The sequence below is a fragment of the Asterias amurensis genome, chromosome 22 (assembly GCF_032118995.1).
Source record: "Asterias amurensis chromosome 22, ASM3211899v1".
NCBI classification, from domain to species: Eukaryota; Metazoa; Echinodermata; class Asteroidea; order Forcipulatida; family Asteriidae; genus Asterias; species Asterias amurensis.
The window spans coordinates 10,286,942-10,301,633 of record NC_092669.1 but is presented as its reverse complement, the minus strand read 5'-3'; the positions used below and the strand labels follow the sequence as shown (position 1 = coordinate 10,301,633).

General features: G+C 37.5%; 1 protein-coding gene across 2 annotated transcripts in view; it reads left to right on the top strand.

Moving 5' to 3' along the window:
• Window positions 1-14,692, top strand: part of LOC139953757 (myelin regulatory factor-like protein) — a 41,086-nt gene that overhangs the window by 12,131 nt on the left and 14,263 nt on the right. The window contains exons 6-18 of one of the 2 annotated variants that reach the window (XM_071953315.1): window positions 1,196-1,234; window positions 2,564-2,690; window positions 3,021-3,111; window positions 4,401-4,579; window positions 5,844-6,045; window positions 7,207-7,287; window positions 8,156-8,275; window positions 9,063-9,231; window positions 10,110-10,326; window positions 10,550-10,672; window positions 11,228-11,278; window positions 11,978-12,087; window positions 12,946-13,065. In XM_071953315.1, coding sequence (XP_071809416.1) covers window positions 1,196-1,234; window positions 2,564-2,690; window positions 3,021-3,111; window positions 4,401-4,579; window positions 5,844-6,045; window positions 7,207-7,287; window positions 8,156-8,275; window positions 9,063-9,231; window positions 10,110-10,326; window positions 10,550-10,672; window positions 11,228-11,278; window positions 11,978-12,087; window positions 12,946-13,065 — 1,629 coding nt within the window. Of the gene's footprint in view, window positions 1-1,195; window positions 1,235-2,563; window positions 2,691-3,020; window positions 3,112-4,400; window positions 4,580-5,843; window positions 6,046-7,206; window positions 7,288-8,155; window positions 8,276-9,062; window positions 9,232-10,109; window positions 10,327-10,549; window positions 10,673-11,227; window positions 11,279-11,974; window positions 12,088-12,945; window positions 13,066-14,692 lie in introns of both variants that reach the window. The other variant, XM_071953314.1, reaches the window with a different exon arrangement.

Here is a 14,692-nt window from a genome sequence, read left to right as displayed (position 1 = left end):
ATACACCTGGTCGGCATTGCCGGAAAAAAACAAAAGATTATTTTTTTGAAACGTACAAACTCACGACTTGGTCCGTACATGTACTTTGCAATTGTATTTACTCTACGCATTACAGGCAAAGTCTGCCTCGATTGACGTCACGAACAGCGCCCTCTCGGGTCGGGGTCTACTCTTAAATTTGTAAATAACATAATAACTGATTTTGTAAAACCTTAGTTAAAGCCATTATACACTTTCGGTAAACAGTATTGTCCAAGTCCCACACTTCGTGTATCACAACTTATATATAAAATAACAATCCTGTGGAAATTTAGGCTCAATCGGACATCGGAGTCGGGAGAAAATAACGGGAAAACCCACTCCTGTTTTCGCGCGTTTCGCCGTGTCATGACATGTGTTTATAACAAATCCGTAATTCTCGTTAACGAGAATTTATATTGTTTTACCGTTTTCTCAAAAAGTAAAGCATTTCATGGACTAATATTTCAAGAGAAGTCTTTCACCATTACCTTCTGTAAACCCTGTAAATTATTTGTAAATCTGTGAACTTTTTTTTTTTTTTCTGTTCAGAAAGGGTCCAATGGCTTTAACTGTTTATTCACATTCCACTCATCAAAACACATTTATTAGTGACAAAAGCTTTATTTTGAAAAAATACCACTTCCAGGTGACTTTAATGGTTTATTTATTCAACAATATTTAAAAAAGACACTGGCAATTAAAAATTGAATTGCTGTCTTAAATTTACAATTTCACAGTGAATACAATAAAAAGATAGTTAAATATTATTCGACTACAACACAGAAAACATTAAATTGCACAAATGACACAAGATCCCTAAAATAAAGTAATAGAGCAAAAGACTCAGAAAAGTACAAATAACATAAAAACCACAGAAGAGCATTGCGACAACATTAAAAAATTAATAACAAGGAAGGACTGCAAAAATAAACCAACAATTGATTGAGGATGTGATTAAGCCGGCATTCACAGTGGTTGACTTTCAAAGAAAAAACAAGCTGTTGTTTGTTGATGAGGTAACCAGGTATGGAATAGTGCTTGAACCTGGTGGGGAAGGCGCATCACACAGGCAACCTTTTCCTACAATACTTACCCTATGGCTGTCCTGGACTAAAATGGCAAGATCTTCATTAAAATGTATGTATTTGTTTGTCTGTTCTTTCTGTTTGTACAGGAACAGTGCCTTGTGTACCTGACATGGGCTGTGACAATGGTAAGTCTCAAATCACTCCAACATGATTATTCATGAGAATGCAGTTTGAATATTCATTAGGATATTTCAAATAAATTACTGAACACCATTTACTGTTAAGGCACTGGACGCTATTGGTAATTACTCAAATTAATTGTTAGCATTAAAAACTTATTCTGTAACTTGTAATAGTATAAAATGTAGGTTTTGAGAAAGATGTAAATTCTCACTTACATATTGAAAAACCTGAAGCCTTTTTTATGCATCTGAAAGCGCACAAACTTTTGCAACAAGGGTGTTTTTTCTTTAATTATTCTCTTGCAATTGAGATGATCAAGTTGGTCGGAATTTGCAGGCATAAGATAGGATACACCAAGTGAGCATACTGGTCTTTGACAATTACCAAAGGTGTCCAGAGGCGGATTTCACATAAGAGTTAAGACTAGTCTTATTTGGAGTTCGGACAAGTTACTTGTCCTAACTTAGGACTAGTTTTTAATATCTTCTTGGATTAGTCCCAAGTTTGGACTTGTCCTAAGTTCTTTGTCAAATCGACCCCAGGGCCTTTCAAGATGCTATGTCAGATTTTTGGCCCCAAACATTAAAAAATATATTTTTTTGAGTATCACCCACTCTAACGGGAAAAAGTTAAACTTTTACTTTTATTGGTCAGGAACCATGACATAAATTAAAAACGTTTCTTATAAAACACATAAGAATTGGTCACGTGATATAATTATTGTCGGGATCTGGACAAAAAAAAATTTTGAGCACTTTATTTCACTGCTACAAATAATTGGTGGACTTTTTCGAGCAACGGCTCAAATGAAAGCTTGTAACCTTCTTGACCCCCATCAAAACACCTGTTGAATTTTAAATCAAAATTTTGGGGTCAAATCGGCCAAAAATCTGACATAGCATCTTTAAAGGTTGTGGACACTATTGGTAATTGTCAAAGACTAGTCTTCACACCTGCTGTGTCTCAACATATACAACAAACCTGTGAAAATTTGAGCTCAATCGGTCATCGAACTTGCGAGAAAGAAAAAATACCCTTGTCACACGAAGTTGTGTGCGTTTAGATAGTTGATTTCAAGACCTCAAGTTCTAAACTTGAGGTCTCGAAATCAAATTCGTGGAAAATTTCTTTTTTCTCGAAAACTATGGCACTTCAGAGGGAGCCATTTCTCACAATGTTTTATACTATCAACCTCTCCCCATTACTCGTTACCAAGTGAGGTTTTATGCTGATAATTATTTGGAGTAATTACCAATAGTGTCCACTGCCTTTAAGCAGCTTTATAAAACTGTGCCCTGATGAACTTCTCTTTGACATGATGTCTTTTTTAGTATTAATGGATCATGAGGTAGGTGGCGACGGTATGCCGTATTCAGAAACAGCCTATCAGTTCATCAAATGGCAACCTTACGAGCCTACTAGGTGGCAAACTTTACTGGATGCAGACGGCCAGCAACTGTGAGTACTTGTTTTTAAAGCGTTTGGGTTCCTTTTTGTGCGGCACAAAAACAATGTCCACAGTTTGACCTTAAAGAGTTTGGGTACTTTTTGTACAACGCAAAACACAATGTCCACAGATTACCATTAAAGGGTTTGGGTAGTTTATGTACGACACAAAACAAAATGTCCAGAGATTTACATTATACTTACTATAGTTCGACGATAATAATGGTAGAAAGCTTCCCTGAAAATATTTGCTCTATGTTATGATCAGTCTGACTGTGAAGTCCCAGAGGATCATTATTATCATTATTGTAATGACACAATTTATTTTTTTTGTTTGGATAGAACTGTATCATACCGTGTGGATGCAGACAAGGGCTTCAACTTCTCCACCATCGACGACGCGTACGTCTGCCAAAAGAAAAACCACTTTCAGGTTTGTACAAGATCCTTATTCCCCTTTCTGAATTAGAATGTAGACTAATCTCCTAAAATTGCTTAGCAAATTGGCTAAGCAGAAACGTAAGAGCTAAGCAGGAACTGGTTAACAGCCAAACCTCAATGCCTTAATAAAATGCTGTTTAGCAAAAAGTTAGCAGGAATCCAGTCACAAATGTATGCTTAGCAAATTGGTTAAGCACAAATAAATGAGATCACCAGGAACAGGTTAACAGTCAAAACTCAATGGCTCACTATCATGAAAGCTGTTTGGCTAACCCGTGAAATACGCTTGAGGGCATTCTCTGTTTCCGAAAGCGCTGATTCGCTGCTAACAGTAAGCAAAGTCATGAAATTTGGCCCGGATCTGTAGTTGCATTAAAAGAGTCCCTTACTGAAATAACACAGGATCGTCTGACTTGTACAGTCACAAGTTTACTGGCCGGCCTCTAAAATCAGTCCAGTTTTAATTTTGAGCCCAGGGCCCAATGGACCCTTCCCATTAAATATGCTAATTACATTCACGCGTGCATACAGACCCTGTTGGTTGGCAAACGCCATAGAGTTGTGCACGAAGCAGACGCACAATCGTGTCTGCGTCACGCACCCATTAGCCGTGTACAAAACAGCGCGATGTTCCCTCATTTTGCCAACCAAAACGTTAGTGCGCACGCGCTATGTGCAATTTACATATTTCATGGGAAGGGTCTATTTCATATAGCCGCTTAAGCAGATAACAGTGCTTAAAGGAACACGTTGCCTTGGATCGGACGAGTTGGTCTATGAAAAGCGTTTATAACCGTGTGTTATGAAATGCATATGGTTAGAAAGATGTTTTAAAAGTAGAATATAATGATCCACACAAGTATCACTCAAAATTGCACGGTTTTCATTTTACGTTTTGACTCCCACAACTGGCCGACCGTGTTTGTCGACGAGGTAAAACGAAAACCACGCAATTTCGAGGCATATTTGTGTAGATCATTGTATTCTACTTTTACAACATCTTTCTAACCATATCGATTTTATAACAAACGGTTACAGGACGCTTTTCAAAGACCAACTCGACCGATCCAATGCAACGTGTTCCTTTAAGAATGTGCTGCTTAGCAAAAATAACCAGGATACCAGTCAAAGATTGTACATGATACATGCTACATTGGCTGGTAACCTTATTCTGATAGGCATAATTTTGTTATTCTAAGCTACTTTTTATGCTTCATCAGCTCTATGAAATTTAGCCCTGGTGTTATTAAGTGTTTTTTTTTTTTTTTTGTGTGTTGATAGATTACAACGCACGTCGGCGTGAACGGTCAGCCCAAGTACATCAAGATGGACAATGGTCTGAAGACTGTGGACAGCTTTAGGATACACCTACACGGCATTAAGGTGGAGGCTCACAATTCCTACATCAGAGTGGAGCAATCCCAGGCCAATAGAAGCAAGAGACCGTTCCAACCTTTCAGGTAAGCTCAATAAATAATAATAATAATAGCAGGCATTCCTGCGTTTTTGTTTTTTTTTACGTGAAAAAAATAAATAAAAAATATTTAATTTTTTTTTTTTAAATCAGATTTTTTGTTGTTAGCCTAATATATATGCCTGGCATTAACAGTGTACAACTACAATCATGTAAAATAAGCCTAGTACATGCTAACAATGCACCTAAGAGCATAATAAACCTCAACATTTTCTAGGGTACCATTGTGAGTGTCATGTCCCGTGGGGTTTCGGCTGCCTCGCTCCGCACTTGCGTTGTGCCTTTGAAAATTGTCCTCTTTTTTTTTTCAACGGGCAGTTGCATGCCTGAATAATAGTGATAATAAAAAATTCTTATATAGCGCATTTCACAATAACCATCTCAATGCTGATACAGATTTCGGGTGGAGTAAAGACTAGTTAACTGGCAAGCCACAAAGTTTACTGTTCAGTTGGTAAAACACTGGCATATTAATCCTGTTAGCAAAATTTTTTTTTCTAAAATAGTTTCCTTTGCGGTTTATTAGTTGATGTTTAAAAAAAAAAAGTTACACCTTTTGAGGTAATCCCTCTGGATTTGCTAGAAGTCGACTGTTACATTTGTTTGGAAGGACTATGTAGCACCTTAGTTTCAAACGTCGATCTTGTCTTGAGCCGAGCCAATGTAAATGTTAAGTTTAGCTCGCCTGTCTGAAACCAAAATTTGGGTCGACTTAAAGTCGCTTTTAATCTATCTAGTTCAGCTCAGTTGTTAATATACACATATTGACTGGCAACGAGGTAACTAGTATACGTCTATTCCCACGAGGGACTTTGAGTGACCAGGGCCGAGGGAAATAGGCCCCTCTTCTGGTCACTCACAGGCCCAAGGGGGAACAGACGTACACTAGTTACCGAATTATGCCAGTCAATATGTGTTTTACAACACAGCTCGGTCTTAAAATGTCAAATAAGAACAGAAAAAGGAATTTTGTAGTTTGTTCACTGTTCAAGTCAAGAGAGGGCACTGTTACCGCGGGCACTATTTGCAAAGACTAGTGCCCGCTCTGGTACTATTCCCGCAAAACACGCGCATGCGATCACTAGCCTATATTAGTTAACTCCACGTGACCGTGTTTCAGCCAACCAGAATACAGAATGAGCAAGAGGTGTGTTGTAAAGGTTGTTAGTCCAATATTTCTTTTGTTAAATTACACAATCCTACTATTATGACTAATTTTACTCTTTCCTTTTTTTTAAACATCCAACCAGTATTGACCTCCATCCCGGTGAGGACAACAAGTACACTATCGGCAGACTTCACTACAGCGAAACCACATCTAATAACATGCGCAAGAAAGGCAAACCCAACCCAGACCAACGCTTCTTCATGCTGGTCGTTGGGGTCCATGCGCACAGCGGTGACCAGAGTTACGTCCTGGCTGCGCATGTCTCACAGAGAATCATCGTCCGGGTAAGTGAGGCTGCAGATTGGTAATGTCTTTGCGCGTACAGCACAGGCATGACGCCTTTGTGCGTACAGCGCATGACGCATTTGCTCGTACAGCACACAGGCGTTGCTCCATGGCTGCCATTTGGTTGGTTTGTCTATGTTTGTTTCCATTGTTCGGTATGTTGAGGGGCTTGGTGAAGCTGGTTTGAACCAATACCAACCACCCCCCTCTCCCTCTTAAGTCCGTTAGGGCGTCCGCCGTCCCGTGGTGTTCCGAGAAACAAACTGTCTCCATGCCTCCCTGTCCAGAGCTATTGTCATTAGTTCATGTATGCTACTTCTTTTAAGGGAGCGTCTCAAAAGTCGGGCACGTTCCTAGCGCAAAAGAACGTTCCTGCGGGCGTATGCCCGCAGGATCGCAACATCATGACATTAGGAACGTTCTAACATGAGATTGGACGCGGTCACGCATTTGGAACGATCCAAAAGATCGCTCTGGCGGTCCAAAGGACCGGTCCAAGTAAAGCGGCGGGGATACTCTTGCGATCCAAAAAGAACGTTCCTACCGTTCCGACTTTTGAGACGCTCCCTAAATGCAGTGGACACTATTGGTAATTACTCAAAATATTTATTAGCATAAAACCTTTCTTGGTAACAAGTAATGGCGAGAGGTTGATGGTATAAAACATTGTGAGAAACAGCTCCCTCTGAAGTGTCGTAGTTTTCGAGAAAGAAGTACTTTTCCAGAAATTTGATTTCGAGACCTCAGGTTTAGAACTTGAGGTCTTGAAATCAACCATCTAAACGCACACAACTTTGTGTGACAAGGGTGTTTTTTTTCTTTCATTATTATCTCGCAAGTTCGATGACCAATTGAGCTCAAATTTTCACAGGTTTGTTATTTTATGCATATATTGAAATACACCAACTGTGAAGGCTAGTCTTTGACAATTTCCAATAGTGTCCACTGCCTTTAAGTGCATGAGTGTGGTCAGTCCAGCTAGCTTTCTGCATTCCTCTTCCAGCACGACCAGCAACTTGTCCTTCCATCCAATATGCCCAAAATACTCCAGCTTCACTTTTTAACTACTAAATTATCTTTTTATGACATTGGGCAAATATTGAATCCTTTTAAATCCCTATTTAATCCCTATTAATCTTTGTTAATCCTTGTTAATCCAGGCGTCCAATCCAGGTCAGTTTGAGAGTGATGTTGACGTCGTTTGGCAGAAAGGACAAACTCAAGACTCTATTTTCCACAATGTAAGTCATTGTCTTTTGAGATTAGAATAGTTATAAACACCAAGCTGGCAACAATCAATCTCTCTCACAAACATTGATTTAACGTCTATGATTATGAATTGCACAAATCAAGAAATTGTGATTCATTAACTAAGCGACAATATTTATTCTAGTCATTGTGAAAGCAGTGGTTAGCTAGGGGATTTGAACCTTGTGATTACAAGTCAGGCAGTCTAACCACTTGACCACCGTCTTCTCTCCATGGGGTTCATGGCTTGTACAAAAGAAGTCCTTGGCTTCACAACCAAAGATAATAAGATTGCGACTAGCTCAAATACAATGCATAAGTTTATCACATTGTCATAGTGGAGGTTTACGTTTAAATTGTTGCTTGATAAGTTTGCTATGTTTTGTCCTGTTTTTTGTTTAATGTTCGTTGTTTGTTGTGAGTGCATAACAAAAAAAGCATGCACTTAAAGACACTGTACACGTTTGGTAATTGTCAAAGACCAGTGTTCTCACTTCGTGTATCCCATCATAACCATAAAATAACAAGCCTGTGAAAATTTGGGCTCAAATGGTCATCAGAGTTGGGAGAAAATGATGAAAGAAAAAACACCCTTGTTAGACGAATTTGTGTGCTTTCAGATAGGAATACAAGACTTCTAGCTAGAAGTCTTTTATTATATTAGTGAGCAATTACCTCTATTTCAAAATCTATGCTTCTTCAGAGGGAGCCGTTTCTTACAATGTTTTATACTATCAACAGCTCTCCAATGCTCGTTACCAAGTCAGTTTTTAAGTTAATATTTGTTTTGAGTAATTACCAAACGTGTACCTTCCCTTTAAAAAAAAAATTAATAACTGAAATGAAATTGTTTTGTCGTAGGGTCGTATTGGAATTAGAACAGATCAACCTGAAGAAGCGCTGGACGTCAGGGGTAATATACGACTCACTGGACGAATAACGAGGCCTTCGGATATTAGAGCCAAGGAGAACGTTGAGGAGGTAAAATATTTATTAGTCTGCTAAAAGATTAATTTATTTTTATCATATACGAAATAATAGTTTGTTTTTTATTGGATTTCATAATAACCCTATGTTGTACCTAACTGGTGGATTGCGTAATATGTATTGTCTTTTTAGATACGTTTGTTCATTGGTGTTTATGCTTGGTTTTTGACGCCATGCGTTTTTATAGTCTATGTATTGTTTTTGTTCATTCTGTGTACTGATGTTTTCACTAACTGTACCCACTGTGCAATCCAGCCTTCGGTCTGCACTATGGTGTGAATAAATCAATAATAACCAACATTAATATTAAAAGTGAATACACTGCTAACCACCAACAATAATTAAAAAAATCAGATCATCATTTGGTTTTTGTCAACGTAATGGTGATTGTAAGCCAACATTATAAAAAAATATATATAAAAATAAATAAAAAAAGTCATCTTTGAAAGCTTGAGTTAACTACAGTGTCCAGTTGTTGAGAAACAGTGGAAAGTTGTCGCGGTATTTTCTTCAAGAACATCGACACGAGAATCTGAATCTGAGAGCCATGCACGTTTAGCGAGGTGACAGTCATTTGCCAACCGCATCTATGGCTGAAGCATTGGCGAACGGACACCATGGAAATTTGAATTTCCAGTCAACCATCTGAGAAAGCATTCATGCATGAATCGGTTTTCAGATTAAAATGACTTTGGGTGAAAAAGTATCCGAAACCATATTACTTTGAATGATTACTGCAATCACTGCTGATCTTGTTTTTCTTCGGATGTTGTTTTCACAGCTCGATCCAAAAGAAATGCGCAAGAATATTGAGAAGTTACGCATGTACAACTACAACTACACCCCTGAATTTGCGAAGTACGCAGGCTTGCCAGAGTGCGACCAAGTTGAGACGGGCATAATTGCTCAGGAAGTTCAAGAAGTTCTCCCAGATGCAGTTAAGGAAGCGGGTAAGTCTTGACTTGTATTTTGTTTCAGTCTTTCGGTGTAAACCTGAACAAGACACTTAACTTTATTTGCTTCTGAATGAATTAAATGGCCCAGTGACCAGGGGCCAATTTCATAGAGCTGCTTAAGCAAAAAATTTGCTTAAGCACGAAAATAGCTAGCTTATTTTACACATGTTACTGGTCAAAATTTTATGCCATATACATTGCTTATGACTAGTATTAAGCTGTTGTTTACTTAGCATTACAATTGAGTGGAGTCTTGGCCGGTAATCTGATTTTACTAAGCAATGAATTTTTTGCTTTAGCAAAATTTTGTGCTTAAGCAGCTCTATGAAATTGGGCCAGGGGAATATGTTGGAAGCGCGTGTCAAAAGCACTAACAAAACCAGTTATTATATTAACCAGTTCAGCAGCACTTTTCTGCTGGCAGCCAAATTAAGTTAGGGTGAGATCCCACCACTGGTCGCTGAAAAAGTAAACTGCAATTCTCATTTTGGCTCTCAATTAAAGTGTTTTGATACCTTTTGTAGATCAAGTTTTTGGCCATGACATGTATCCCAACTCACTGTGAATGAAGATGTTTGTAAAATGATTTACCTGTAGAAGTTCGAGCTTCAAGGGTCGTCAAGTTCTTGAGAAAACACAGTGAAAGTTACAGATCAATGTTTTCAGGAGAGCAGCGTAAATCTGTTGTACATGCTTAAATAAAAAATTTCAAAAAAAAATTGCACCATCTCGGCAAGTGATATTTTAAGAAAGGTTTTCTACCAACATTATATTTTAACCATGTAAGTTTAATATAAATCTGTGGACATTTGTGATTTGTGTCAGACAAAAAGTACCCAAAGCCTTTAATGTGAGTTTGTCATTTTGATCAGGTGATGTACACCTACCTAACGGCGACAGTATTGACAACTTCCTGACCGTTGATAAAGATCGCATCTACATGGAGAACATCGGGGCAGTCAAGGAGCTGTGCCGCGTGACAGACAACCTGGAGGTCCGCATCCATGAACTGGAGAACCTAAACCGGCGCAGTGTCACGCTGACTAAGATGAACAGCTTTAAGTCAGTCTGCAGTTCAGGATCAAACAGGTATGCTAACCCTCCTACTAAATGACCAACTAATATCATCTGTATGGTTTTGAGGGGTAGATGCATTATATCACCCTGCAATATATCTAAAACAGCGCAGTGCCACACTGATCAAGATGAATAGCTTTAAGTCCGTCTGCAGTTCGGAATCTAACAGATCGGGTTCGACCCGGGGAAGCTAATCAAACGCACCCATAACAAGTTTTGTTGTTTTGATTTTCAGACGTTCTGGTCGACGTAGAACCCAGAGATGCAGTGATGGTACTTCAGTCGAAGAGGAACATGGTTTATCTCTCAGAGCAATGCATATTACTATCATCATTCTGTTTTTCATCATGATCTTTTGGTGAGTGCCAAATAAAAATATAGCGTACCCCATCCCCCCCCCCCCCCCCGAAAAAAAAACCACACAACAAAACCTGACAATTTTACAGCAGCTGTAACTGTAAGCCCTAAAACTTCTTTTCTCCAACAGCTATAGTCATAGTGTCAAGTCACATGAGTGAACCCCACCAACGGTCTAGTGAATGACCAGGTACCCAATCTTTTAAAAGTGCTTTAGCAACAAATTGTTCAGCAGTATTTTCTGCCAAAAGGCACTGACTGGGCACTGTTGGTGACTACTTAAAGTAATTGTTAGCATACAAACCTTACTTGGTAACAAGCAATGGAGAGCTGTTGATAGTATAAAACATTGCGAGAAGCGGCTCCCTCTGAAGTAATGTAGTTTTTGAGAATTTGGTAATTTCTCTAGAAATTCCTCTCTTTTTATCTTGACAAAGATGAATGTCCTTTCTCCATAACTATTTACTTCTTGCAGCCCACACCTTTAGAATGTTTTGTAACAAGGGTTAAAGTGATGTTTGTGTGACTTTTTCTTTTCTGTTTATTTTTCTATCAGTATTTGTTCCATGGTGGGCTTGTACATTCTCAACGTTCAGGAGACAAGCAGGTACAGCTTTCATTTTTGTTTACTGGTAAACTTTTGGTAAGGTTAAAGCCATTGGACCCTTTCGGTACAGAAAAAAAAAAAAGTTCACAGATTTACAAATAATTTACAGGGTTTACAGAAGGTAATGGTGAAAGACTTCTCTTGAAATATTAGTCCATGAAATGCTTTACTTTTTGAGAAAACGGTAAAACAATATAAATTCTCGTTAGCGAGAATTACGGATTTGTTATAAACACATGTCATGACACGGCGGAACGCACGAAAACAGGAGTGGGTTTTCCCGTTATTTTCTGGCCTTTTTGGCCGCGAAAACGTCCGATTTTCTCGGGGCACCGGCGGCCAGTTTGAAGGGCACCGGCTGCCGTGGCCGCCGGGAAATTTGAGGCCTGCAATCAATTGGAAATAAATAATCAATCAATTGGAAATAAATAATCAATCAATTGGAAATTAATAATTAATCAATTGGAAACAAGTAATCAATCAATGGAAATTAATAATCAATCAATTGGAAATTAATAATCAATTAGTTAGTAATTAATCACCAATCAATTGGAAACTAGTAATCAATCAATTGGAAATTAATAATCAATCAATTGGAATTTAATAATCAACCAATTGTAAATTAATGATTAATCAATTGGAAATGAATAATCAATCAATTGGAAATTAGCAATTAACCAATGCACTTTATTGCAGTAGTAATCCTACAGGACTGTCGACCTCGTCCTCCAGCCCGGAACTAAGCAGAGGCGGAGCAAGCGAAGCTGATTTCGCCAACACACACATACCCATAACCATACCTGCTGGTGGTAAGTTGCTCAAAGAAAACCTGTTGTTAATATATTTGGTTTGCGGTAACACCATGTCTGTGTCTACTTGCCAGGTAGAGTTTGTTCTTAGAGAACTGTCTTGCTATATATTCTACTACTGCGGAGTAGATTTATCGGATGTTCGGGAGACTTCTGAGTTCTGAAAAGAACTGTCCTGCTTTTTTTTACTACTACTACCTAGACAGAAGGTAGAAAATCAGACGACGACTAGAGCAAGCTAGTTGAAGCGTTGAGACCAGTTAAGAGCTCGCTCCGCAGTAGTGAAGTTATCAACAACAGAAAGGTTGTAACATTGTATTAAAGCCAAATACACCATTACTGCCCCTGGTCTGAGCTGTTTAATGAGAGAGTTAAAACATAGGGGGGACAGTTTTCTTTGGTCTACACCATCACTGCCCCTGGTCTGAGCTGTTTAATGAGAGAGTTGAAACATAGGGGGAACAGTTTTCTTTGGTCTACACCATCACTGCCCCTGGTCTGAGCTGTTTAATGAGAGAGTTGAAACATAGGGGGACCAGTTTTCTTTGGTCACGAGGTTTAAACAGTCGTGGATTTTCGGTCCAAATGCAGCACAACGCAATGGGCAGAGTAGTCTGTTACCCTGTATTTGCCCATGCATTGCATTTTAATCAACAATAAGCCTTTTTGAGGTATGGTCGCTCTTTGGCAGACGTGATAGGAGTGTATTTTTGGTTTGGTTGAATACAGACAAAGTTACCCAAACCTTATAGTGTTGTAGCATTGTGTTTGCCATATCTCAAAAAGGCTTATGGACAGGTTGATCAGCATTTAGAAGGAATGAAGGTACTTAAAAACATTTTTTTTCTTTGTTCGCAGCATTTTACCCGGCTGATTATGATTATAATGACGATGATGAATGTGGTGAGCCAGGATGCCAGTTCTGCTGTTTAGCGTCGAGCCCAACCACTTTTCAGGGTAGTCATTCCTCACCACCAGGTAAGGCTGTTTCCATCTTTACAGCTACGGCTAGATGTCCCCGCCACTAACCCTTTCGGGCCGGCGGATAGAGGCAACATGCTGGTCGTTGCGCGCTGCTTGCCGGTCACTTCTCAAAGACAGATGTTCCTGGCTGGATTGGCAGCATATTGCGCCACAGCACCTTGTAAACCATTACATGGTGCTTAAGGATTAGGTCTTATATCTCAAAAATGCGCCTCACTCCTTGCAGTAATAATACATGGCGCTTTGTATCCTTTGGCAAAAGGCGCATTACAAATACGGTTATTATTATTAACATTATTATCGTATTATGTAATTTTCTTTTGTTCATCTGAGCGCTTAGAGAATGGAGGTATTAGTAGTATATAAATATAGTTGTTATTATTATTTTATCTTATCACAGCATGCAAAAGAAAGATCATATTTTCATTTGTGCCGGTAACTCTTCGAGTCGGGCTCTGTCCATAGCCTTAGATCTCAATGGTTTTTCTCAGGATCCTCGCTGTTCCCCAAAGTGCCGCCTTACGTAACAGATCTATCCTCACATTTATCCCTATTTTGTCTAGATATTTCCCCATTGCTTTCAGAATGGTGCCAACCTCCAACCACCATGGTACTACTTTAACTGGCCAGGTCTTGGTACTTTTTGATAATATTAATAATAATAATAATAATAATAATAATGATAATGATAATGATAATGATAATGATAATGATAATGATAATGATAATGATAATGATAATGATAATGATAATGGTAATGGTAATGGTAATGGTAATGATAATGATAATGATAATGATAATGATAATGATAATGATAATGATAATGATAATGATAATGATAATGATAATGATAATGATAATGATAATGATATGATAATGATAATGATAATGATAATGATAATGATAATGATAATGATAATGATAATGATAATGATAATGATAATGATAATGATAATGATAATGATAATGATAATGATAATGATAATGATAATGATAATGATAATGATAATGATAATGATAATGATAATGATAATGATAATGATAATGATAATGATAATGATAATGATAATGATAATGATAATGATAATGATAATGATAATGATAATGATAATGATAATGATAATGATAATGATAATGATAATGATAATGATAATGATAATGATAATGATAATGATAATGATAATGATAATGATAATGATAATGATAATGATAATGATAATGATAATGATAATGATAATGATAATGATAATGATAATGATAATGATAATGATAATGATAATGATAATGATAATGATAATGATAATGATAATGATAATGATAATGATAATGATAATGATAATGATAATGATAATGATAATGATAATGATAATGATAATGATAATGATAATGATAATGATAATGATAATGATAATGATAATGATAATGATAATGATAATGATAATGATAATGATAATGATAATGATAATGATAATGATAATGATAATGATAATGATAATGATAATGATAATGATAATGATAATGATAATGATAATGATAATGATAATGATAATGATAATGATAATGATAATGATAATGATAATGATAATGATAACTAGAGATTGTGAACAATCACAAAGCTGTT